The 22,670-nt window shown below is 55.2% G+C and overlaps 2 protein-coding genes across 25 annotated transcripts in view; one reads left to right on the plus strand and one right to left on the minus strand.

The window, feature by feature from the left end:
- The window catches only part of GRIN1 (glutamate ionotropic receptor NMDA type subunit 1), a 41,424-nt gene extending 23,231 nt beyond the window's left edge, over positions 1-18,193 (plus strand). For 2 of the 24 annotated variants that reach the window (XM_054084118.1, XM_054084119.1), the window contains 11 exons: positions 654-781; positions 949-1,113; positions 1,417-1,535; positions 2,198-2,310; positions 2,809-2,957; positions 3,731-3,888; positions 4,342-4,503; positions 6,230-6,339; positions 7,864-8,009; positions 10,656-10,766; positions 13,504-14,176. In XM_054084118.1, coding sequence (XP_053940093.1) covers positions 654-781; positions 949-1,113; positions 1,417-1,535; positions 2,198-2,310; positions 2,809-2,957; positions 3,731-3,888; positions 4,342-4,503; positions 6,230-6,339; positions 7,864-8,009; positions 10,656-10,766; positions 13,504-13,707 — 1,565 coding nt within the window. In that variant the 3' untranslated portion in view covers positions 13,708-14,176. The other 22 variants (XM_054084109.1, XM_054084112.1, XR_008452994.1 and 19 more) reach the window with 21 other exon arrangements.
- A 291-nt stretch (positions 18,194-18,484) lies between these two features.
- On the minus strand, positions 18,485-22,591 carry LRRC26 (leucine rich repeat containing 26). The gene is made up of 2 exons (XM_009560741.2): positions 21,867-22,591; positions 18,485-21,024 (listed from the first exon to the last, which is right to left on the minus strand). The coding sequence occupies exons 1-2, from the start codon at positions 22,573-22,575 to the stop codon at positions 20,765-20,767; spliced, it is 969 nt and encodes a 322-aa protein (XP_009559036.2). The 5' UTR covers positions 22,576-22,591; the 3' UTR covers positions 18,485-20,764.
- Between the last annotated feature and the right edge of the window lie 79 nt (positions 22,592-22,670).

Below are 22,670 nucleotides of genomic sequence, written 5' to 3' on the forward strand. Positions count from 1 at the left end.
TCTGTCTTCTGACTTGCTCCAACTCTCTTTGCTTTGATCGCAAACAGAAGTAAGAACTATGAGGCACACTAGCTCCTGCTGCGCTGGTACAAACACCACCAATTTCAAACCACTTTGTCACAGAAAGCCTGTTCAGGGTTAGAAGTGAGCACCTGGTGGGGTGTGCAAGCTGCTTAGTAATGCCAGGCTTGCCCAACTCCACCTGAAGTGCATCCCCCTGGCACGTCATGCTTTCCTGTGCACAATTCTGTCCCCCCAGCCCTGAACTTTGTCCTGGGCTGTATTCAGTCTGATGGGTTCATATTAGCACTCCCCCAGCACAGCCTGCATGCACCAAGCCCCCACTGTCCTCTGCAGTTGGTCAGCAGCACCGACTCTCAGCCCACCTCACTGGGACACAGCAAATGAATGAGACCCCTTTGCTCCAGCTTGTTTTCTTCCCACGCCGGTGCTTGCGTCTCACCCATGGGCAGTGGAGGCAGCGGGAGAGGGTGGGCAATGCAAGTGGCACAGCCTGACTGATGTAATTACAGCTCATGTGAAACCAGAGCCGTGCAGTTGGCTGCTCTCACTGCGGACAGCCATGAATCCTGCACAGGGTCCCTGGAAAAGAGCTACCTCCACCTGTCCCCCCTTTTTTCTCCCACCTGCAGGCCGCCCCACCGTGGCACTGTGCTGCTACGGCTTCTGCATCGACCTGCTCATCCGACTGGCAGGGGTGATGAACTTCACTTACGAGGTTCACCTGGTGGCTGATGGTAAATTTGGTACCCAAGAGCGGGTGAGTTTGGGCAGCCTGTGATATCTCACTGTCTGTATTGTGTCTTGAAACACCCCCGAGTGCTTCTCCAGAGCAGGGGTGGGGGTCAGTACCACGTGTGTGTGGGTCCTGGCTGATGGGGACACGTGTCAGGGCAGTGGCCTGATCCTGCACTGGCTTTCTGGCAGGTTAACAACAGCAACAAGAAGGAGTGGAACGGGATGATGGGGGAGTTGCTAAGCGGCCAAGCGGACATGATTGTGGCTCCCCTCACCATCAACAATGAGCGGGCACAGTACATTGAGTTCTCCAAGCCCTTCAAGTACCAGGGCCTCACCATCCTTGTGAAGAAGGTATAGTTTGGGATGGGGTGTTTTGTGGACAGAGGGGTGTCCTTGCACACATGTGCCATGTCTGCACCATGCCCAGCTTTTCCAGCTGTGGCCCACCCCGGGGCAGCTGCAAATCCCAGCCTTTGCTGCTGGATACCAGGCTCCACATTGCTGATTTTAATGATGGAACTTGACTTGGCCACCCTGAGCTTCTCTGTGCAGGAGGAGCTTGGAGCAGGGCAGGGTGTCTTGGGAGTCTAGCCAGGTGGGAAAAGTGCAGGCTTGATGGGTGCCAGCACTGTTTGTATCTCTCCTGTGTGCTAGGAAATCCCCCGCAGCACCTTGGACTCGTTCATGCAGCCTTTCCAGAGCACCCTCTGGCTGCTGGTGGGGCTGTCGGTGCACGTGGTGGCAGTGATGTTGTACCTCTTAGACCGATTCAGGTGAGTGTGCTTTGGGTCACCCAAGGGCTGGAAGGGACAAGGAGGTGCTCCTGGGAACTGTCCCCTGGGTGCCCACGGAGTCTTGCTCAGCACAGCCCTGAAGCTCTCGGAGGAGCTGAACCCACTTTCTCTGCCCCATCAGCCCTGGGCTGAGGCTCCTGGCCTCTCTGGGTGCTGCTAAGCTGAGATATGCAGGGTACACGGCACTTGGATATGTGGGAACATGCCTGTCAGATCAGGCACCGTGCCTGATCTGGACCAAGGGGACGGTCAGCTCCTGGCTTCTGATTTAGTCCCCTTTGACCCCAGCACAGCTCCTCTGAAGGGCAGGGAGCCTGTCCCCCTCACTAGTCCTCTACCCAGATGTTCCTGTGGCTAATCTGCAGCGAGTCCTCCGTGTTGCAGTGGGGGAAGCTTAAGCTGGCCGGGATCAGACCATCTATCTGGCCCAGAGAGAAGTGTGATGGGACCAGTGTGAGATGGATGGGGCTACAGATACAAGCAACATGCAAGGCACATGAGCAATGGAGAGCTGTCTGGGGCACAAGAATGGTTCGTAGGGTTGAGTGATGTAGGGCTGCATCAGGACCCTTAAGGCACAGCAGAGAAGTCTGGGAACTAGGGTAAGGGATATGAAAAGATTTCTCTGTCTTGTTTTCCAGTCCGTTTGGCCGATTCAAAGTGAACAGTGAAGAGGAAGAGGAAGATGCCTTGACCCTCTCCTCAGCCATGTGGTTCTCCTGGGGAGTCCTGCTGAACTCTGGTATCGGAGAAGGTGTGTTGCAGCTCTCCTGAACCTGGGAGGACACTGGGCTGGGGGAGAAGCCTGTACCCACTTCCACTGTCTCCTCTCTGTGGCAGGGCTGTTGCCCTCAGGGGACCACTCAGTGAATGGGTATGGCCTTTGTTCCCTGAGCCTTCCCTGGAGTGCACTGGTGGGGGATTCAGTGATTCTGGGGAGGTACAATTGTAGCGCTCTTCATGCAGACCATCCTGCCACCTTTCATCACCAATTGTAGGAAACGAGTCCTTCCTGGGCTACTTCTCCCACCCTGGATTACACATCTCCTTAGGGTGAGACATATCACACCCTGGAAGGAGCCCTGGGGTTTTCTTGGTTTGGGCAACACAAGAGCTCCTTGCATGGCTTTCGGCGGAGCAGATAGATGGGGAACATCTGCAGTTATCATTGGTCTTGTCACGGAATGGATGTGGCTTTGGTGACTGAGTAAGCCCTTGTTGTGCCAGTCTGATCTCATCTCTCTCCATCCAGGTGCTCCCCGGAGTTTCTCTGCACGCATTCTTGGCATGGTGTGGGCTGGCTTCGCTATGATCATTGTGGCTTCATACACTGCCAACCTGGCAGCCTTCCTGGTGTTAGACCGGCCTGAGGAGAGAATTACAGGCATCAACGACCCCCGGGTAATGACTCCTCACTTGCTTTTCCTGACTCTGTCCGCCTCTGGGCACAGAAGCAGGAGATGCCTCCAGTGCATATCTCCTGCCTCGTATAACTTGGCTTCTAGTATGCAGAGCCCTTCTTTAACACGGCTGTGGGTCTGTGCCAGGGGATTGAGCCCTGAGCAACTCTGCCTGGGGCTGTTGTGTCTGAGACTCTGTGCTGGGTGGGAATGGAAAAATACTGGAAGGGATCAACAGGGGAAACCTTCTCCAGCACTAGAATGTACCCAGCCAAACTGTCTGCCAGTTCCTGGAGAGCCTGCAGTAAATGATGAGGAAACGATTAATTATGGATGAGTTATAACTAATGAAACTGTCCCTGCGGTGCAGTCAATACTCTCAGCAGATACCATCATGCCTCAAACCTATTTCTTGCTCTGTCAAGGACCCAATCACAGCTTACCAGCCCAGGCATGCAGGAATGTACGCAACAGCAGCACTGACCCACAGCATCCTGTGCCCTCTGCCCACAGAACCGCCTGCCCCATGGCATCCACAGGCCTCCTGCATCTTCAGCACAACAATGTCCCTGTACCGTAGTATCCCCTGTCCCACCACTGTGATCCCGGAGCATTCACCGCGCCACAGTATCTTCATCTCTGCTGAGGAGATCCAGATCTCCTCTAGGAAACAGGTCCCTGAAGGAGATGCAAAATTAGGAAACATAGCTTTGGTGTGAGCCAGTTTGTTTGATGAAGGACAGAAGCAATAGGAGCTCTACCCTTGCCTTTCAGCTGCGCAACCCCTCTGATAAGTTCATCTATGCCACGGTGAAGCAGAGCTCGGTGGACATCTACTTCCGCCGGCAGGTGGAGCTGAGCACCATGTACCGGCACATGGAGAAGCACAACTACGAGAGCGCTGCCGAAGCCATCCAGGCAGTGAGGGACAAGTGAGTGGGACCAGCACCTTGTCTGGCCATGCTGGGAAGAGTTTGGGGGGGTTGCACTTTGGTGGAGCAAGCAGGGCTGTGGTAAACCTGGAGGGAGCTGCAGCCAAACCATGGCTTGAAGGGACCTGCCCAGTTGGTGCTGGGTAGGACCTTCCTCATCCTAGTGCATACCAGGTCTCTGGATGGAGAGAACAAGGTCTGGTGGGGATGACCTCCTTTTCTAGCCTCTGCAGTTGCTTCCATGCAAGGCTGGGTGGCTTCAAATTCCATGTAAACTCCTCACACTCCTCCACCAAAGTTTTGCCATGTCTTTTGCCACCCAGCAGCACACAGACAGACTGTGCTGGGAGGAGGGTGATGCTAAACAGTGCTTAAATTAGGGCTGGGAGCACTGGTGGCTGCAGACAATCTCTACTACCCATACTTACCCGTCTCTTCTCTCTTGGTGTCCAGCAAGCTCCATGCCTTCATCTGGGACTCAGCGGTGCTGGAGTTTGAAGCCTCCCAGAAATGTGACCTGGTGACGACGGGGGAGCTTTTCTTCCGCTCTGGCTTCGGGATTGGGATGCGCAAGGACAGCCCGTGGAAGCAGAACGTCTCCCTGGCCATCCTCAAGTCCGTACATGGTTCTTGGCATGGCGCTCACACCGAATGCTGCATGTTTTAGCACGCAAGTAGCCTTGTGCCAGGCATTTCCACCCCATCCTCCAGACCTTCTGCAGGGACAGGGGCAGTGGGGGCTGCTGTGTCACTCCTGATGGAGGGGATGTGCCTGGGTGACCAGGGTGGGCACTCTCAACTCCAGCTCTGGCTCAAAGGAGTTGGCAGAGCAGAGCAGGGCAGGGAACAGGAGCCGTGCTCTGCTGCAGGAGCATAGACAAAGCTGGCAGAGGGCAGCCTTGGGGCCAGGCAGCGCCACGTCCTTGTGAGCAGAGTGCAGCAGATGGCAGGGATATGCCATTCCCCACCTTCTCCTTGTGAGCTCAACCTGTGCTGCCCTGGCTTGATCTTCCAGGGGTTTTTCTTTCAGCTCTGCCTATTCCTGTTAGGCAAGGATATTTCAGGACCCCTGCTGAGTTCCATTGACGCTTTTATACCAGCTTGAGCCTGCATCGTGGGCTGCCTTAAGTCAATCTGATATTACGGGTGAAAAGGGTTTTCCTTGTGTAAGTTCAGAAATGCCCAACTCATTGCTGACAGAGAAATGTGGCGATGGAGTAACAGGCAGCTGGGAAGCAGCAAGTGGAGGGAGGGGGACATGCAAGATTCATTTTAAAGACAGACAGGGTCAGAAGCCACCAAGGTGCTTCTCAGAATCTGGAGATCAAAAGCCTGAGAGAGATGATGGGCAGGATGTGGAAGACACAGGCAGGACCCAGGGTAACATAGGGAGCCATGGGACCTCGTCTGTGGGGTGCTCTTACCGTGAATGGCAGTGGACAGATGGAATTTGGGACAAAAATATGAGAAGCCTAGAGAGGCTGGGAGAACCCTTGATGTCCACCTGGGAGAGGATGGGAAAGCCCAGGGCTACAGATAGCCCAGGAAGGCAGGGGCCATGTGCCATGGTAGAGAGGGAGGAAAGTGCAGAAGGATCCACCATCTGTTCCCATCTCCATTCCCACTAGCCATTCAGGCAGAGATAGGCACTGTGGGGACATGATTTGTACCCTCCCAGACTGTGACAGCAGATTGATGTGGAGTCCCAGTCCTCGCCGAGCACAGCAGGGAGCTGCTGGGCAGCAGTTATTCCGTGCCCTGCTCTGTAGGGTGCTGGTGATCACCAGACAGGACTGGGGTCCAGCATTGCCTGAGGTCCCGAGCAACCGTGGCAGGAGGGGGGATTGCACAGGAGAACATTGGGGATATGGTTTGTGTCAGTTAGCTGCAGCCTCCCTTCGCACACACCCTCCAAGCCCTGCCTACAGCCATCAACTCCATCCCACCCCGTGGGAATTGAGCTTTCACATAGCTCTTTTTGGCAGCAGCCAGCAGCTCCCTGGCTCTCAGACACAGGGCAGTGGTACCAGGTGGCTGTAGATGCCTCCCCGCGCCTGCTGTGCTGTGCACATGGCTCGTGGCAGCCCTGGCTGTGTGCAGGGCCACGTGAAAACACACGCAGTGTGGACACTCCACAGCAGCCGTTCTACACAAAAGCCATACAAGTGCATGCGTGTGTGAGTGTGTGTGCAGTCAGCCAGGCATGCACGTGCATCATCGTGTGTTTGTAGGCTGCAGAGAAGTGCAGAGTCCTAGGACAGAGGGCATGAAGGCACAAAGAGCATGTGCCCCAGCTCCTGGTCCTTGATGACTACTCTGTCCTGTCTCCTTGTGCTTTCAGGTCCCACGAGAACGGCTTCATGGAGGATTTGGACAAGACTTGGGTGAGGTATCAGGAGTGTGATTCCCGTAGCAATGCCCCAGCAACACTCACCTTTGAAAATATGGCAGGTTTGTTCTGCAAACCTCTTTCTTCCTCTTCGCTGGGTAGCCTGCTTTCGCTCAAGCCTCTTCTCCAGGGCTCTCCTCTTGGGCCAAAGCTCTGCTTCTTCTGGGTTTGTGCTTTCCTAGTGCTGGGAGGTTGCTGTGTTGGGCTCCAATCCCATCTTGTTCGATACAGCTCTGCAAAGCTTCCCCCACCTTCCCTGGGGTGGCTTTCTCATCAGTGGGGCTGTCCTGCTTTGACCATTGCTCCCCTCCCTCTGCTCTGGCCAAACTGCGGCTGTTACGGTGAAATCAGAGCTGTCGCCAAGGCAGAGAGAGGGGAGCAGCACCGCGGGGGAGGCGAAAGCAGCCACGGAGGCAAGTGAGGACGCTTCTGCAGGCGAGGGGCAGCCCCCAGCCCTGGGGAGAGTGTCCCAGCTGGCCCTGGGCCATGGGGAGGGTCAGGAGGAAGATAATACAGACAGACAGGGGCTTCTTGGTCCTGCTTTGCAAAGACTGAGTTCCCCCAGTTGAGCTCTCCCACTGCAGTGACGCAGTGCTGCCAGTCCTTCTCCCAGCCACTGCGGTGATGCAGGATGAGGGGTATCCAGTGGGACCCCATCCCCATTGGTACCGTCGGACAGGACAGAATCACTGAAGGAGGGCGTGCTTTGCTCCATCTTCTCATGACCCCACTCCCAAAATATCAGCCCTGAGGGTTGTAGACGGCCAAAGACAGCACAGGAAGCTCTGTGCATGGCAGTGCTTGCCGATGGGCCAGATGAGAGCACCAGGGTTGGGTTTCTGATGCAAACAACCCTACAGCCTCAGGGGATGGAGTCTGCCCCTGTGCCTGGTACAGCACCAAGCACACCCCCAGCATTGCTGCAGCGCAGCCTGCTTCAGCTGACAGGAGCTTGCACAGACATCATAGAATCATAGAATCTTCGAGTGGCTTGGGTCAAAGGGACCTCAAATCCCATCCAATTTCAGCCTCTGCCATGGGCAGGGACACCTCTCACTGGATCCGGTTGCTCCAAGCCCCATCCAACCTGGCCTTGAACACCTTCAGGGATGGCACAGCCACCACTGGTCTGGGCAACCTGGGCCAGGGCCTCCCCATCCTCGGAGCAAAATATTTCTTCCTAAGATCTCATCTTAATTCCCCTCTTTCGGCTGAAAACCATTCCCCTTTGTCCTATTCCTACACTCCTGGATCAAGATCCCCTCCCCAGCTTTCCTGGAGCCCCTTTCAGCACTGGAAGCTGCTCTAAAGTCTCCCAGGAGCCTTCTCTTCTCCAGGTTGAACAACCCCAACTTTCCCAGGTGTCATCCAGCACCCATCAGGTTTCTGCCCATCATTGCCGGTGTCCAACCTGCAGATCCTGCCCTGCTTTGCTGCTTTTCCCTTCCCAGCCCCTCCAGGACTGCAGGGGGATGGCGGGGGGCCCCTGGGTTGGCAGATGCTCCCATTGCTGAGCCTGATACCAAAGAAATGAAGTGTCATGGTGCAATTTCCATTGCCCCCTGTAACTTTCCTGCTTATTTCAGGTGTGTTTATGCTGGTGGCTGGAGGTATTGTTGCCGGGATATTTTTAATATTCATAGAAATAGCTTACAAAAGGCATAAGGACGCGCGGAGGAAGCAGATGCAGCTGGCGTTTGCAGCCGTTAATGTGTGGAGGAAAAACCTGCAGGTAGGACAAACCGTTTTTAGAGCAAATCTCCAACAGGTGCGTTTTCCATTCCTTCACCAAATCCGCGAATGCAGAGCTGTGGATTAGCATGGGGCCCTCTGTCCCCCACTCCGCACCCCAGTAACTCTAGCTGGGCTTTACTGGGTCCCTGCTTTGTCCCACGAGCTGCCCTCAGCCGATGCCATCTCTCCTGGGAGATGTCACACACAGCTCCAACTGGGCCAGAGACCTGGTCCAAATGGCCCCAGTGGTGCTCGGGATGGGGACTCTGCTCTGCTGGGGACCACATGCCAGAGCCAGGTTCTGCTCTGGCTGAGCAAGCGGTACTGGTGCAGCTCACTTTGCAGGCGCTCTGCCCCGCTGCCCGGCTCCGGCAGTGTTCACCAGCAGGCAGGAGGGTTGATTTGCTGCTGCTGAGCATCCCTGCCCAGTGCTTACATGGAGAAATGCACCAGGGATGGTTTCCATCACCTTCTCCTCGCTTCCCACTCCCTGTGGGTGCGATAAGTTTTGTCATACCCAGAACCGACTCCAAAATTAGGTGGTGCGTGCTCTTGTCCTTTGGAGACAAGGACATCTCCCCACATGGGAGCCAGCAGTGCCGGTGCCTGTCAGCACCAATTCTGCCCCAAGCCCCTTCCCTGGGGCCGTTTCTCGCCCTGGCTTCTCCCACCCCTGAAACACCTCTGTGCTGCTCAGGCAGGGGAGCCCAGGAGGGTCAGTGGCACTGAGCTGTGGGCACATCCGTGAGCCACCAGCCTCACACCTCCCTTATCCTGTTTGTTTCGGGGCTGAGCCCCGCAGTGCCCTCAAAGCCCAGCTTAGGGTGGCCGGAGGCTCTCTCTGAATCACCCAGGCTGCTTTTCTTCCTTCGGGAAGCAAACCGGTGTTCAAAGAGCAAGAGAGCCTTTAAGCGGCTAAGGGAGACTGCTGTTTACAGCAGAGCCAGTGACTGAAAAAGAGAGAGAACGAGGCTTGGGGACCCCAAAATGAGCCCGGAGTGGTGGCCCTGTGGGAGCAGAGCTGGCTGGGGTGTGCGGGGTAGGGGGGGCTGCCTGGGTGGAGGCGACCTGCCCGAGAGCAGCGAGGGGAAGTACGAGGCCGGGCTGCTGTATCCTGAGAGCTCGCTGGGTTCAGTTCACTGAGGAGGGTCTCGGAAAAAAAAAAAAAAAAAGCCATTTCTCGATATTATTTTTTCTTTTTCTTCTTCTTATTTTTTTCCTTTCTTTGCTTCCAAAAAAAAAAAAAAAACAAAGCAGCAGCACCGAGGGGGTTAAGGCTGCTGGGACAGAGCACACTAGTCGCACTGCCATTTTTCACTTGCCAACCTTCTAGAAAACACTGCACTGGGTCCTTGGGCAGAGTCTGTGGGACTGTGAGCAAAGCATGCTGCCCTGTGGGGGTAAACAGCCTCATGGTAAAGAGCCGTTTGACATTGTAAGACTTTTCCACAGGAGGAAACGTCAGAGCACTAGTATCTGGTACATTGCTAGAAGGTAGGCAAGTGGAAAGATTTATTTGTTAAAACAAACAAACAAAAATGATGGTTTTTGGGATCACAGTTTTGCCATGGCTATTTCCTGAGATGCCATGGAAGAAAAAGACATTTCATTCCATTCATCTTGCTTTCCTTTCCGTTTGTGCATGTCCGCAAAAGAGAGAACTGAGAAGGAGGAGCAAATGTATCCCCGAGCATGCTCTACGCACCAGCGGGATACATTTTGGTTACCCCCGTGCGGTAGCAGAGCCAGACCTGGTCACTCCGTCCCCCGTCGGCAAGGTCACACTCATTGGCACGAAAGCAATTGGGGAGGACTCGTTCTCAGCGCCCGCCGCAGAGCGCGGCCGGTCCCCACGGCTCGCTGCCCCCGCACCATGGCGGCTGGTGCTCCCAGCCTGCGCTAACCAGGTCCGACTCGCTAACACCAATGCCTACATTTTTCAGTTCTGTTTCTCTTTGAGTTCATCCCGACCCCGACGACATCACAGCGCTAACACTTTGCTTTCTCCCTTTCTTTTCCTTATTTTTTTCTTTCCTTTTTTTCTTCCAGTTTCCTTGGTTCTTTTTAACCTGTTTTACTTTGGAAAAAAACAAAACTACCACACCACCAACAACCACGTTTGGCTTTGCACAACTGCATCATTTGAATTTTTGAATACATTTTTTTTACAGAATATTCATACAATGACTTCTCTTTCAATGCAGTCCTCTCTCTCTCTTGTGGCACTAGGATTCAGCCTCAGAAAAAGGCCCTGAGCGATTTTTTTTTCCTAGTGGTAGGTGCAGCATCTCCCCTCTCAGTCCAGCCAGGCTAGCGGTGGAAGCGAGGGGCAGGGCGCCAGGCAGAGCATCCCCAGCAAGAGAGGTCATCTGTGCCGGCCTGGACGCAGACACCCAGGAGAGCAGGGTTACTCCCCAGAGGGGTTTCCAGCGCTCCAGACGTGAGGCCGGCCCCGTAGCTGTAGCAGCGTGACGGCTGTGCTGTAGCCATGGGTCACGGAGGCCCTTGGAGGACTGGGAGTGACAGGACACCTCCAGTAGCTTTCTCACCTAAATGAAGGACATGACATGGGGCAGTATTCAAATAGATTTAGCGTTTCCAACAACACACTAGAGATCTAATCACTTATACATATTCATTTTAGGATAGAAAAAGTGGTAGAGCAGAACCTGACCCTAAAAAGAAAGCCACTTTTAGGTCCATCACCTCCACCCTGGCCTCCAGCTTCAAGAGACGTAGGTCCTCCAAGGATACGGTAAGAGGAAGAAGAACAATTCTGCCCTCTCTCTTTCTCTCTCTTTCTCTCTTCTGCCATCCCATTGACTGCCACACACCCATCCCGAAGCTGCCAGTGTACATGCATAGCTCATGTTCGTCACCAGTCAGTCAGTGAGTCAGTGAGTCAGTCATCCCGTGTACCTGAAAGGATGCTGGGATCCTGGAGGGCAGGCAGGAGGTGGCTTGGAGTCCTGTGATGAGTTGGGAAACGCAACTGAGTTTTTGTTTTGTTTTTTGTTTTCTTTTTGCCTGGATGATTTCTGACGTTCCTCTCTGTGCTTCGCTCACCGTACTGGTGCCGACCTCTTGAAAATGATGCCTTTTTTTTTTTTTCCTTTTCTTTTTTCCTGTTCCTGAGTGTTCCTATAGCTGTTTGTCATTGTATGCCTAAAAATGATCACCCTGATTTAATTTGGGCACCGTTGTCACCTCACCGAGACCCATGCGTGTCACATTCTCTACATGTGATTTTTGTTTGTGACGATTAGCCTTCGGGACGTAGTCCTGGGCACAGGAGTGGCAGCAGCCTCTGGTTATCGTCAGCAGTAAAGCAGCTCTAGAAAAGAGACGCAAAGGCTTGAAAGAGGAGGTTGTTAAAGACCCAACCTTGGTTCAAACTCGTGTTTTCTGCTTTGGAGTAAAACTGCTCTCACGTAACCAGAGAAAATTTCCATGTTGCTGCCTCTAAAGCCAGCTGTTTCCAAATGTGCAAACGTGTCTGCTCATGCTGGAGCTTCAGACACTCTTCAGCGTCAGGTTGGGCTGTTGGTCTGTCGGACTGAGCCGGTGTCCCTCTGCATGTTGCCGTCTGTTGTATGACACTCTGCACTGTGGCTACTCTGTTGTCTCGTGTGGCAGCGGCCGCTGTGTTTTGCCGCCCGACCTCCTGGCGCGAAGGGCTTGCCAAAACTGCCTCCCCGGGGTGACTGGTGGGTTTCTGCCCAGGGTTGCTCAGAGCAGGGTCCCCACCAGGCTGCCCGAGGCGCAAGGTGGGGATGGGGGGACAGTGGTGGCGCAGGGAGATGCAGCCCCCCACGTCGGGGTGGCTCATCCCCGGCCGCAAGCTCGGGGCGCCTCGGGGAGCAGCATGCGATATCACAGGGGGTCTCGGGCCCACGGCTCTGTAGGCGAAACAGAGTGGCTTCCTTTGACACCAATGCAGGCTCCATCCTGAGAAGCTCCTGGACCACCCCTGGGACACAGCCCTGGGGACAGCTGAGCCCTCAGCTGGGCTCATCTGCCACTTTTTTACACAAAGTCCTCCTCTCGTTGTCACCTCGAAGCCTGGCAGGCATGGGGGGTGGAACCCACAGTCTCCCCATTCATCCCCAATATGGGGAAAATGGGCATCCCTGTCATCTCCTGCACTGCCTCCAAGCTCCCTGGGCAGCACCTCATCCCAGTGGTGCCCCCATGTCTGAGGTTCCCCCTTCCCACTGCGGCACCCCCTGACTAGCTCTGCAGGAAAGTTACAAGTTGTGTCTTGCTGGTCTGAGCCCTGACCAGAGAAGAGGAGACAGAGATGGGGTGGGAAGCACAGGGAGGGAAAGGTGGGAAGAGTGAGGAGGAGGAAGGACAGATGAGATGTACAGAAAAAAGTGGAGAAAAAAATTGCAGAAAGATCTGCTGGACGCCCCTCAGCATGTCCTGAATATGCTTTGTGTTTGAATGAGTCCACAATTACTAAACCACGGGGTCCTCTTCTGGAAGGGCAGGAGCATCATTGTGCAGTGGGCACCTGGGGCGACCAGTGCCCACGGTGGGGAGAACCCAGGAACAATGGAGCAGCTGAAATATGGCACCCCGGTATCTCCCACATCAGTCCCTCAGGGGAAGCATCCTGCCTGATCCTGCTCCGTGGTGTGGTGTCCACCCTACACCACCCCACCCCACAGCACTCTCTGCCCCAGGGTAGGAACACCCCAATGCCCTGGGCTAACCAGGTCCAGGGGCTACCTTCACCGGAGGTCCCATGGAGGAGTGGTGGGTCATGCTCTGCTTGCCACGTTGCTCACAGGCGAGTTATGGAGGAAGATGGTCCCTCTCATTCCAGAAGATGACCCGTGCTCTGGGGGCAACTCCATCTGTGTGGTAGCTATGGGCAACAATGCCCCACTGCCCGGGAGTCCTCTGCTTGCCATGGGGCTGGGGTCCTAGGACACATAACCCAGAGAACCAGGCTAGCTGGGTCAAGAACAGGCAAGCAGGGTCAACATCTAAGCCAGCATGGCCAAGATGGAGGTTAGCACACCCAAAGTCTGACTATTGCAGGAGGCACACGGTGGAGAGAGCTTTGTTGTGATGTTGGGCAGAGCTGCTAGCTGCTCTGCAGGGTGAGCGGCCAGCAGGAGGGTGCTGTCACCAGCTCATGTCACAGCCTGCATTTGGTGCCCTCTGCTTCCACTCAGCAGCCCTGGTTCCGAGACCCCAATGCCCTCCTGTTGCGGAGGGCCCCATGAGTTCGTAGCATGCTGGGACATGTTGCCTGGGGTCCTTGTAAAGACAAGAAAGCAGCGAGACGCTCTGTTTCAGCAGAGCTGCGGGCCCACACCAGGTCTCAGATGAGCAAGGCTTGAGACCCCATGAGGCTGGAAGGCCAGGCTGACCCCAGCCCCATGGGCTCTCCTGGCTAGCAAGTGAAAGATGCAGACCTGGTGGCCTTGCTTCTTTCCTTTTCATTGTCGAGAGTTTTAAAAATGGATTCTGCTCTGCAGCCCTGCAGAATGGTCCCTCAGGAGTGCCAGAGAGACAGGCTGGCACCATGGAGCCAAGACAGCCCTGGGAAGCTACCACCCCACTCTGAACGTCCTAGCGCCCACCATCACCCGAGCTGCACAGCCTCTCCGCGGCACATCATCCCCACCGCCCCAGGAGGAGATGCATGTGTTCCCCATAGGCAGCTCCTGCAACTCGAATAGCACTCGCAGAGCTGACGTACTGCCATCCATCGCAGCCACCCACGATACTGCAACCCCACAGAAGCCATGTGAGATGCATAAACCACACAGACACCTTCCGAGCCGGCACATTTTGTACAGACACGTAACGAGGTGCACAGGTCCCTTAGCCCCCTCCCACCACTGCAGCCGTCATCAACCCCTGCAGAGCCACACTGCCAGCCCGCGGGCGTCCACCCCCAGCCACAGCATGACACACGTCCCACGTCACCGCCAAGCGAGGGCCCGACGCTGCGAGGCGATGCTTGCCCTGCAGCCATGGGGATGGTGCCAGAGCTGGTCGAGAACCGAGGGGGCTCATGGAAAAGGTCACCTTTTCAGTGAAGGATCAGCCGTCCCAAAACCAAACGCTTCTTGGCTAAAAAAGAACCTAGTTTTTGGGGCAAAAGAACAAAATGTAGGTCAAAGACAACTGATTTTTCTTTTTTTTTTAAAGAAAAGTTGACGTTTTCTACAGCAAGATTGCATTTAGCTGGAATCTTAATTTTTAATTGAACAAAAGAAAATAAATTAAAACCCCAAGATTCTTCCAGAAACTCTTCCACCAGCCAGGGACTTCCATATAAACCCAGATTAGGTTGAAGTCATTTTTAAAAACATATTAAGTTCTTGTCTATATTTTCTTCCTGGTTGTCATTTAAAGTTTTTGGTGCCTTCACTTCACTTCCATACCTTAACATGTTTGAGTCTCTTCTACGGTTAACATTGATTAATTTCTTGGCTTTATAATGTTTGGTTTGGGGATAATTGCACCATCCCTGTAACATATTTTACCCTAAATTATTGATATGTGCTTCTGGCATTAGTTCTACTTTAACATAGTTTTGATATGACAATTTTCTTGCTTTTTTTTTTCCTTTTCCTTTCTTTTTTTTTTTAATTTTATTATTAAAAATTGCATGCGTGAACTCTACACAAAAACAGTAAATGAGAATGTTACCCTGTGATAACTCTGTGATTGGAGGAGATATGCTTTCGAATCAAAAGCCATGCTCTTGTATTTTAATTTTTCTGGCCAGATTTCCCAATTTGCTTGGTTATTTTAGCATTTCCCACCCCCAGAGCTGTGCAGAGAGGCCAGAATGGCCCAGCGTGCCCTGCTGGACCTCCAGCTTTCCACCGCAGCAGCCGCCTGTACACGTGCACCGAGGCACACGCAGACACACATGCATGCACCGCTTCTCCCTCCCCAGTGGCGTCAGGCAGGGTAGTTAACAAAGGACCTTTCTTCTGCCCGATCCTTTCTGTATCTCAAGTTCCTCCTTCTTCTCCACCACTGAGTCACCCAGCCTCTCCCCTCTCCCTGGTCGCTTTTCCTCCCTGTGGGCATCATGCCCCATCCCGTAAGCCTCCTGGCCGTTTCGCTATGGAAAGGAAAGGTCATGCTTAGTCGAATCCTCATTTATTCCAAGGCGGGGGTGGCTGCACCTATTTTTGGAAAGGTGGCCTTTTATGGTGGGCTGAGGAATAGCCACAAAACACACCTCCCAGGGCGGCAGAGCGACTTTGGGATGGCCTCAGCCGTTCTCTGTGCAAACAGGCAACGGCCGAGGTGTTGCCACTTAGCAAAGCAAGGCCAGAGCAAGGGAATTCCCAGAGGCTCCGTTTCAGTCTTAGCCAGTCCCTTAAAGGAATGAGTGATCCCATGAGATGCTCCCGGGGTGTCAGCATGTCCCCAGCATGGTACTGGAGAGACAGGAGCGTGCTGCCTCCTGCCCCTGCCCCAGCAGCTCCCACCGAAGGGTCCCAGTGAAGCACAAAACTGGGCAGAGCAGAGCAGCCCCGAAGGCTCCGCGCAGGGCTCGGGGGACTCCAGCCCTCCCTGTGGCAGGAGGCAGGGCACAAGGTAGCCACACAGGGTAGCCACAGTGCCAGAGCCACCAGCAGCACTGCGCGGGCCACGGTCGCCACTGACCAACGCAAGACGGGCAACATCCCGTCAACGAGAACCCCCGGGACCCAGCGGAACAGCAGCCCTACTGGATAGTGTTGGGCAAGAGCCAGGCAAAAGTCACTGGAAGGTGCAGCACACGAGACCCACTGAGACCGTTTCTTGCCCTGATTTAGGTCCCCAGACAGCAGCTCAAGATGCTCTGTGCCACCCACTCTTGCAGCAGGGCTGGACAGGGCTTCCAGTAAAGCCCTGGAGTTCCTTGGAGTTAGGAGAGTGGAACTGGGAGAGGAAGGGAGTGTGGAAGGAGGAAGGCAGAAAATAACTGCCCAGTCATAAATCCCTGCTTTGGGAGGAAGGACCTTTTTTTTCTTGCCCGCTGAAGGGTATTTCTGCTCTCAGCAGCCTCTTGCTGGTGGGACTGCGGCTGGGGAGGTCTCTCCCATGGAGTGTTTGCCAAGCCCCCTATCCACAAGGAGCACAGAACCCCAAATCCAGGCCACATCACCAGCACGGGCTGTATTTCCACATTAGCAGCAGACGCTAGTTTATCGCAAGTCAACCACACCGCACATCTCCTCACCTGCATGAAAAGACACTCAAAGCAGGGTCATTCAAGCAAGGAGGTGAAACGCCCTGGCCTCGAAGCACAGCTTGATCTGGCACCAGAGAGATGCTGACACCCAGTCAGACCCTCCAAACACAGGTTCAGCCGTGGGCTGGGCTGATGAGTCACAGGCTTTGCCTTGTAGCTCTCCCAGAGCAGAGAGGGGCTCGCTCAGCAGGCGGCGCGGCTGCCACGCTCTGCAAAAGCTGCGCCGCTCTCCTGGGCATCCTCCCTGCCCAGCGGTCGGGTGCTTGGAGAGTGTCTGCAACGACCTCTGAACAAGCCTGGATTGCATTGGGAAGGGGATGTCAGCCAGCAACAGGTTTTGGGCCGTTGCATCATCCCCAAGAGATATCCTGTAGGACACATGGGATGTAAGCAGAGGTGGGGGCAAGTGCCAGAACTGCCTAACACTTCTTTCTTCTTGTCTGTCTATTTGTGTGTTGCAGCAATATCATCCCACCGACATCACCGGCCAGCTCAACCTCTCCGACCCCTCAGTCAGCACTGTGGTGTGACCTTCTACCCGAGGACCATCAGTCCTTACCCAACAGAGTAGGAAGGCATGGCCAGGACTGCCTTTCAAGGGACACTGATGGGTTCTTCTGGGTGAGATGGGAGGAAAGCATCCTTCATCCATACACGGTGACTTCATTGTATATCTCCCTCCTTTCCCAGGCCTGCTGCCATGCTTGTGCCCTAGAACGCACGGCAGAACCAGGACACGGTTTGGACTTCACTGTACAGAGATAATTTCTTCCATCCAGTGCTGCTGATGATCAGTTTTGCCACTGACTGGTTATGTGCGAGGGGAAAGGACTTTGAAAGCCTGCTTGTGGTCCTGAGTGGATGGAGCAGACAGTGCGGTTCTGCAGGTCGGGCACGCGTTCCTGCTGTGCCGAGCGACCCTTGCCTCCGCGGCAGGGGCTGGAAGATGTGTGCTGTGCTCCTCGCCAGGGAATGAACCTCCTGCTCCTGCCTCCCACCAGCCTGTGCTCAAGGCCCATGGCTATGACTCGACTCCTGTACGTGGTCTGTTTGCAGCAGGAGTGCTCCCAGCCTTGCATCCCACGTTCCTGTGATAGATGTGGTACTCCGGAGCTCATAACATGCTGCCAGCCAAGATCCTGGCTTCCCACCTTTCCTGCACAGAAGACATCCCTGGGCCCTGCCATGGCCAGCATGTAGCTCTCACACTGTGGTTCTCCTGGCCAGGAACATCTCCATGGGGAATTGTTCTGGATGGTTGCATTGACCTTTACCCAAGCTCCACACTGCCTCAGCACCAGCAATGCAAGGAGAGATACAGCTGGCTGGTTGTGGCTCGCTGTGTGCTGCAGTATCCGCAGCGGCCACCCAGCCTGCCTGCAGGGTCAAGACACCACAGCGGGCACTGGCAGCTTCCCTGCCACACTCACCAGCGGCTCGAGCTTGCCAGTAGCTCCTGCAGCAACCCCTGCGCCCCAGTTCACACGGCTGCATCTGCCTGAACCTGGAGACATGGCAAACCGGATCAGAGCTCAGGAGAAGGGAACGAAATGAGACTGGCTGATGCCGTTCCTCCCCACACCTTCCTCCCCTCAAGTGCCCATGTGCCAGCATCCCTGAGCACCCTCCTTGTGTGCACTGTGAGAGGGTGCGGAGACACCAGCGCTGGGGAAGGATCAGCCAGGTTAGTGACGAGCAGCCACAGCACACGCACGGGCAACGTTGCATCCTGCCTCCTGTAAAGGTGGAAAACCCACCTGCAAGGTGGTACCAAGCTCCAGCAAAACAAACTGCCTTCTCCTTGCCCCAGTCAAGCAGACGGGGCTTCCCTCTGAGGGTCGGCAGCCTCTGCAGGCAAGATTTTCAGAAGGCAGCCGAGGTCTGTGAGCATCACCCCACTGAATGCAGTGGCTCCATCAAGTTCATCTCACTCCAGCAGAGAAATTGGACCCATTCTACTTTATACGTCAGTGTAACATTAATACCAAGTTTTTGCAAGAGCTCAGTAAAGTCTAGACTGGATCATGAAGTGGTTTATTCCAGTGCGTGTGCTTCTTTCCGTCTCTGCCATCTGGCAAAGCTGGCAGAGAGCCCTGTGCTGAATCAGAGCCTCACCCAGCGCTGCTGCAGGGTTGGCAAACCATAAAAGGTGGAGGGATGGGAGGGATGGAAAAGCCAGTGGGGAGAAAGGCCAGGAGCTTCAGGGAAGGCTGGGAGGGAAGGGGCATCACCATTCCAGGATGCCAGGCTGTGGTGGGGGACAGGAGGGGCAGCAGGGGCTGGGGACAGCCCAAACCTGTTCAAATGGTAGCATCAAGCCAGTTGGCTCTCAGCCATCTCCATCCAGGGGAGAACAGTCCGCCGTCACTGAAGTGTGCCCCAGCTCCTGGGAGCCAGCGTGGGGCATGGCCACTGGGGACAGAGGACCGATTGCAGAGAGGAAGGCATCTGGGAAGTCTCTGCACATCAGCCATCCAGAGGGAAGGTGTCCTGAGGGATTCTTGGAACACAGCTCACCTAGGCTGAGCTGAAGCAGCATCTCGTTCACAGCATGCTCCTCACGTGCTGAGACCACCCACCCAACCTCCACAGGAGTCTCAGCCCCAGGACAATCAAAGAGGAGGAGCAGGGCTCACGTGCCCACACAGGATGATGAGCGAGGTCCTAACTGAAAATGAGAAGCCCAGGCCTTCTCCAGGAGGACTGAGTGCTGTCACTAGAGAAGGCTGGCATTGCTCCTGGGAAGGGCACCATGCAAGGGACTGATCCTGGCAGAGGTTCTGCAGCCATTCCGGGTGCAGAGCTGGTAGTGCTTAAGGATCTGCTGCTTTTACCAGCTACCTGTTGGGAAGAGGCACCTCAGGAAGAGCTGAGTGAGAATTGAGCAGTGTGGCAGCACACAGGGCTGGTTTCTCTCTCGACAATAAAAATGGGAGCAAGCCACAATGGAGGTGACATTTGGTTTATTCTCTGCATGTTTTATTTCACCCTTGCCAAGAGCTTCCTGAAGGATGCATTGACTCCAGCTGCATCCCTGGCTTGTCCTGCAGCTCTTGCACAGGCAGGAGATCGAGCGAAGGGGGAGGCTGATGGCCACAGTCATCTCAAATCTGTTATTGCTTTGCAGTGGGTAAGAACTCATTCCTGAAAGGGCTTGTTGCTCAACCTGGAGAAAATTGTTCCATCACCTCTGGAAGTACAGCTCCACCTCCTTCCATGCCATCTCCCGGCACATTCACTGAGCATTTCCAAGCAATGCTGTGGAGAAGCATTTCCACAGGGAAGGGCAGGAGGCAGAACCACACGAAGGTGCAGGAACAGCCCCAGCCAAGGTTTGTGGGTGGTGGGAGGGGAGGCAGCAGCAAAGGCTGAAGTCTCTGTTGTGTAAATCCACACGGGCTTATTTTATTTCCTCTTCCATCATTGAGGTAACCCCAGACTTCAGCCTGGGATAAGCTATAGCCTAGGGGAAAACCTACCGGGGGCGGAATCGCTGTGCACCCTCACCCATCCTTTGGCAGCCCCTTTGCTGAACCACATAAGTGGGAGCTCAAGGCTTTGTTTCTCTCCAACCTCACCTGAAACCTCAGCCTCAATGTAGATCTTGGCTGTTGGCTGAGCCTTCTCAGCGCCAGCAGCCCTGTCTCGAGGGGAGAAAAAACTGTAAAAGGAACATTTTGTAGACTGTCTTGTCCTCGGGCAGCACACAGAGGGGTCTTAGGCTTTCTGAGCATCCCATGGAGGCTCTGGAGTGCCCAAAGGCATCCAAAGATCTTCAGGTGCACCAAAAGGCACACAGAGAGCTCTGGGATGCACCAAAAAACAAACTAATGCCTGTCTGGATGCACAAAGACAAATGGATGGCATTTGGATGCATGAAAAGCCAAGCTAAGGGGTCTTAAGGGCATGGAAAGGGACATTGAAGATGCTGGAGTCACTGACTGGTGAGTGGGGAGTGCTGGGGGCACCGAAAGGTCCAAGGAGGGCTTTGGGGCAAACTGAAAGGCATTCAGAGGCTGCTGGCCTGCACCAAAATGCAAATGAAGGCTCCTGGGGTGCACTGAAAAGCACTCAGAGGTATGTGGTGTGTCCTCTGATGCACGCAGGATCTCCCAGGATGCACCAAAAAGCACACAGAGACAGAGTTCAATCCTGAAAAGCACACTGAGGGCCTTGGGCAGAAGAAGGGGCAGGACAGGGTGAGATGGAGGAGAGAGATCACCTGGCCCCCACCCCGGGAAGGGGGTGTGCAGGGCTGAGGGTGGCCTCGAGGAGCCTCCCAAAAGACACAGAGCTGCTGTGATCTGACCATGCCTGCAGCGGGGCTGAGCTGGAGGCTGCTGCCCCCAGGAGCAGGAGAGAGGGAGCTTGGCATCATCGCTGGGGACTCTGGGAGGAGGAAGAAAAGTGATTTCCAGGCATGAAGTATCTTCTCACTGGTCCACAGAGAAACGTTTGCCACAGAGTGTGCTGGTAGTTATAGAAGGGCATGGACCATAGCCTGCCCAAGGCTAAAGCCTGATCGCTCTGCCTCAACGGCCACTGCAGATGTGGGATCTCCTCCAGAAGTGGGGGTCCCTGCGCAGGTTGTGGTAAATCACTGTGGTGGAGCCCATGAAGGTGCAGATGAAGATGCTGGCCATGAAGGAGAATGGTCCAATGATGAAGAAAGCAATGTAGTGCTGGGCGGGCAGTGAGGTCTCCTGGCATTGCCTGAAGGACTCATTCCCAAAGTCCAAGATTGGATGCTTGTTCAGCTGCTCTGGGACCCTGCAGAGGAGTGAACTCTGCTCTGGAAGAGAAAAGCAGTGCTGATGGGCACACTGGGCAACTGGGACAAGGCAGGGGTCAAGGACAGAGGGGATGGTAGGTCTGTATGGGACAGACAGGACCAGGGCAGGAGAACAGGGACGAGGCTGGCCAAGGTGGACCTGGGCAGGGTGCAAAGAAGGGGAGCAATGAGGGTTCAAGACTCATCTGTATCCTGCACCCTGGGGAGTGGGACAGCATGGGGGGGTGGGCACAGGAAAATGGGTTTGGGGTGGGATAGGGTGGGGTAGGGTGGAAGGTGGGGCAGGCAATGCGGTGGGTTTTGTTCCCAGGGAGCAGTGAGCAGCCAGCTTGGAGATGCCACAGAAGATCTCAGCCAGCACAAGCAGCAGGCACCCACCCGAGCTGGAAGCAAGAAGGAGCAGGTGGCAGCAGAGGGAGAGTTGTTCCTCGCCAAGGTTCACGGAGGAATAAATGCAGGGTTAGACCCATGTTCATAAAGGCATTGGGGAAGGGAATGAAGGCAGTGAGTCCTGGCTGGGTCAGTGGTGATGACCCACCTTGACACACAGGCTCTTCTTTCCCCCCCAGATGCCCATTGCCCAGCACACCAGGACTGTGGCCACTGTTGGGGACACTGCCCAGCCTTCCTTTCCAGGCAATCCCTGCTGGTGACCAACGACCAAAGGTGGGTGCCAGGGATGCATCCACCCAAACAAACACAGGAGCTGACGTGGCCTGAGGACTGATCTTGGGGAACCTTTCTGTACCCCAATGGGCACCATCCACACAAGCCCACGGGTGGCCTGACCAGCCATCGTGGAGTGGATGGGGGCTTGGGGACATGGTCCTCCGGGCACTCACCTTGAACTTTTTCCCTGTTGTGGCTAAGCCAGCGCCAGAGGGGCAGGATGCTGCAGCTGCACACCCAGGGGTTGTCCTGCAGGAGGACAGCTTGGAGCTGGGGCAGGGCAAGAAGCACCCCCGGCTCCAGCTTCCCCAGCCTGTTGCTGCCCAGGTTGAGCGTGGTCAGGCTGGTGAGGGGCAGGAAGGTTTCGGGGGTCAGCACGATTAGGTAGTTGTTGCTGAGGTCCAGCTCCTGCAACACCCCGAGCCCCACCAGTGCCTGGCTGTGGATCAGCCCTAGACGGTTGTAGGGCAGACTGAGCCGCAGCAGCTCCGGCAGGGGAGGGAAGGAGCGTGGCCCCAGCATGGTGATGAAGTTGTAGTCGAGCCACAGGGCGCTGGTGTTGGTTGCCAGGCTCTGCGGCACCTCACGGAGGGCACGCTCGCTGCAGTCAACCTCCCCCGAGGAGCAGCGGCACACGGCGGGGCAGGCTGTCGAGGGCAGCGGGTGCAGGAGAAGTAGACAGGCCAGCAGGATGCTGGAGCCCCTCCAGTAGCCCATGGACGGCAAGGTGGCAAGGGCTCTTCGACCTCTCGTGCCGGGGTTCTCCAAGAGGCAGGATGCCCTTCCTTGCCCAGCACCCTCGGGTGAGCCGATGGGTGCCAGGCAGTGCCTGGCTGCAAGGGGAACGGGTGGATGTGCTTGGCTCCCTGCAGCAGCACACATCCCACCGCTCACCGCCACTCTGTCTGCAAACCCAGAGTGGGCTGAGCTCCCGGCTCCAGTTTTCCTTGGGGTGGAGCTGCACTTTTTTCAGCAAA

The sequence above is a fragment of the Cuculus canorus genome, chromosome 19 (genome assembly GCF_017976375.1).
Source record: "Cuculus canorus isolate bCucCan1 chromosome 19, bCucCan1.pri, whole genome shotgun sequence".
Lineage (NCBI taxonomy): Eukaryota > Metazoa > Chordata > Aves > Cuculiformes > Cuculidae > Cuculus > Cuculus canorus.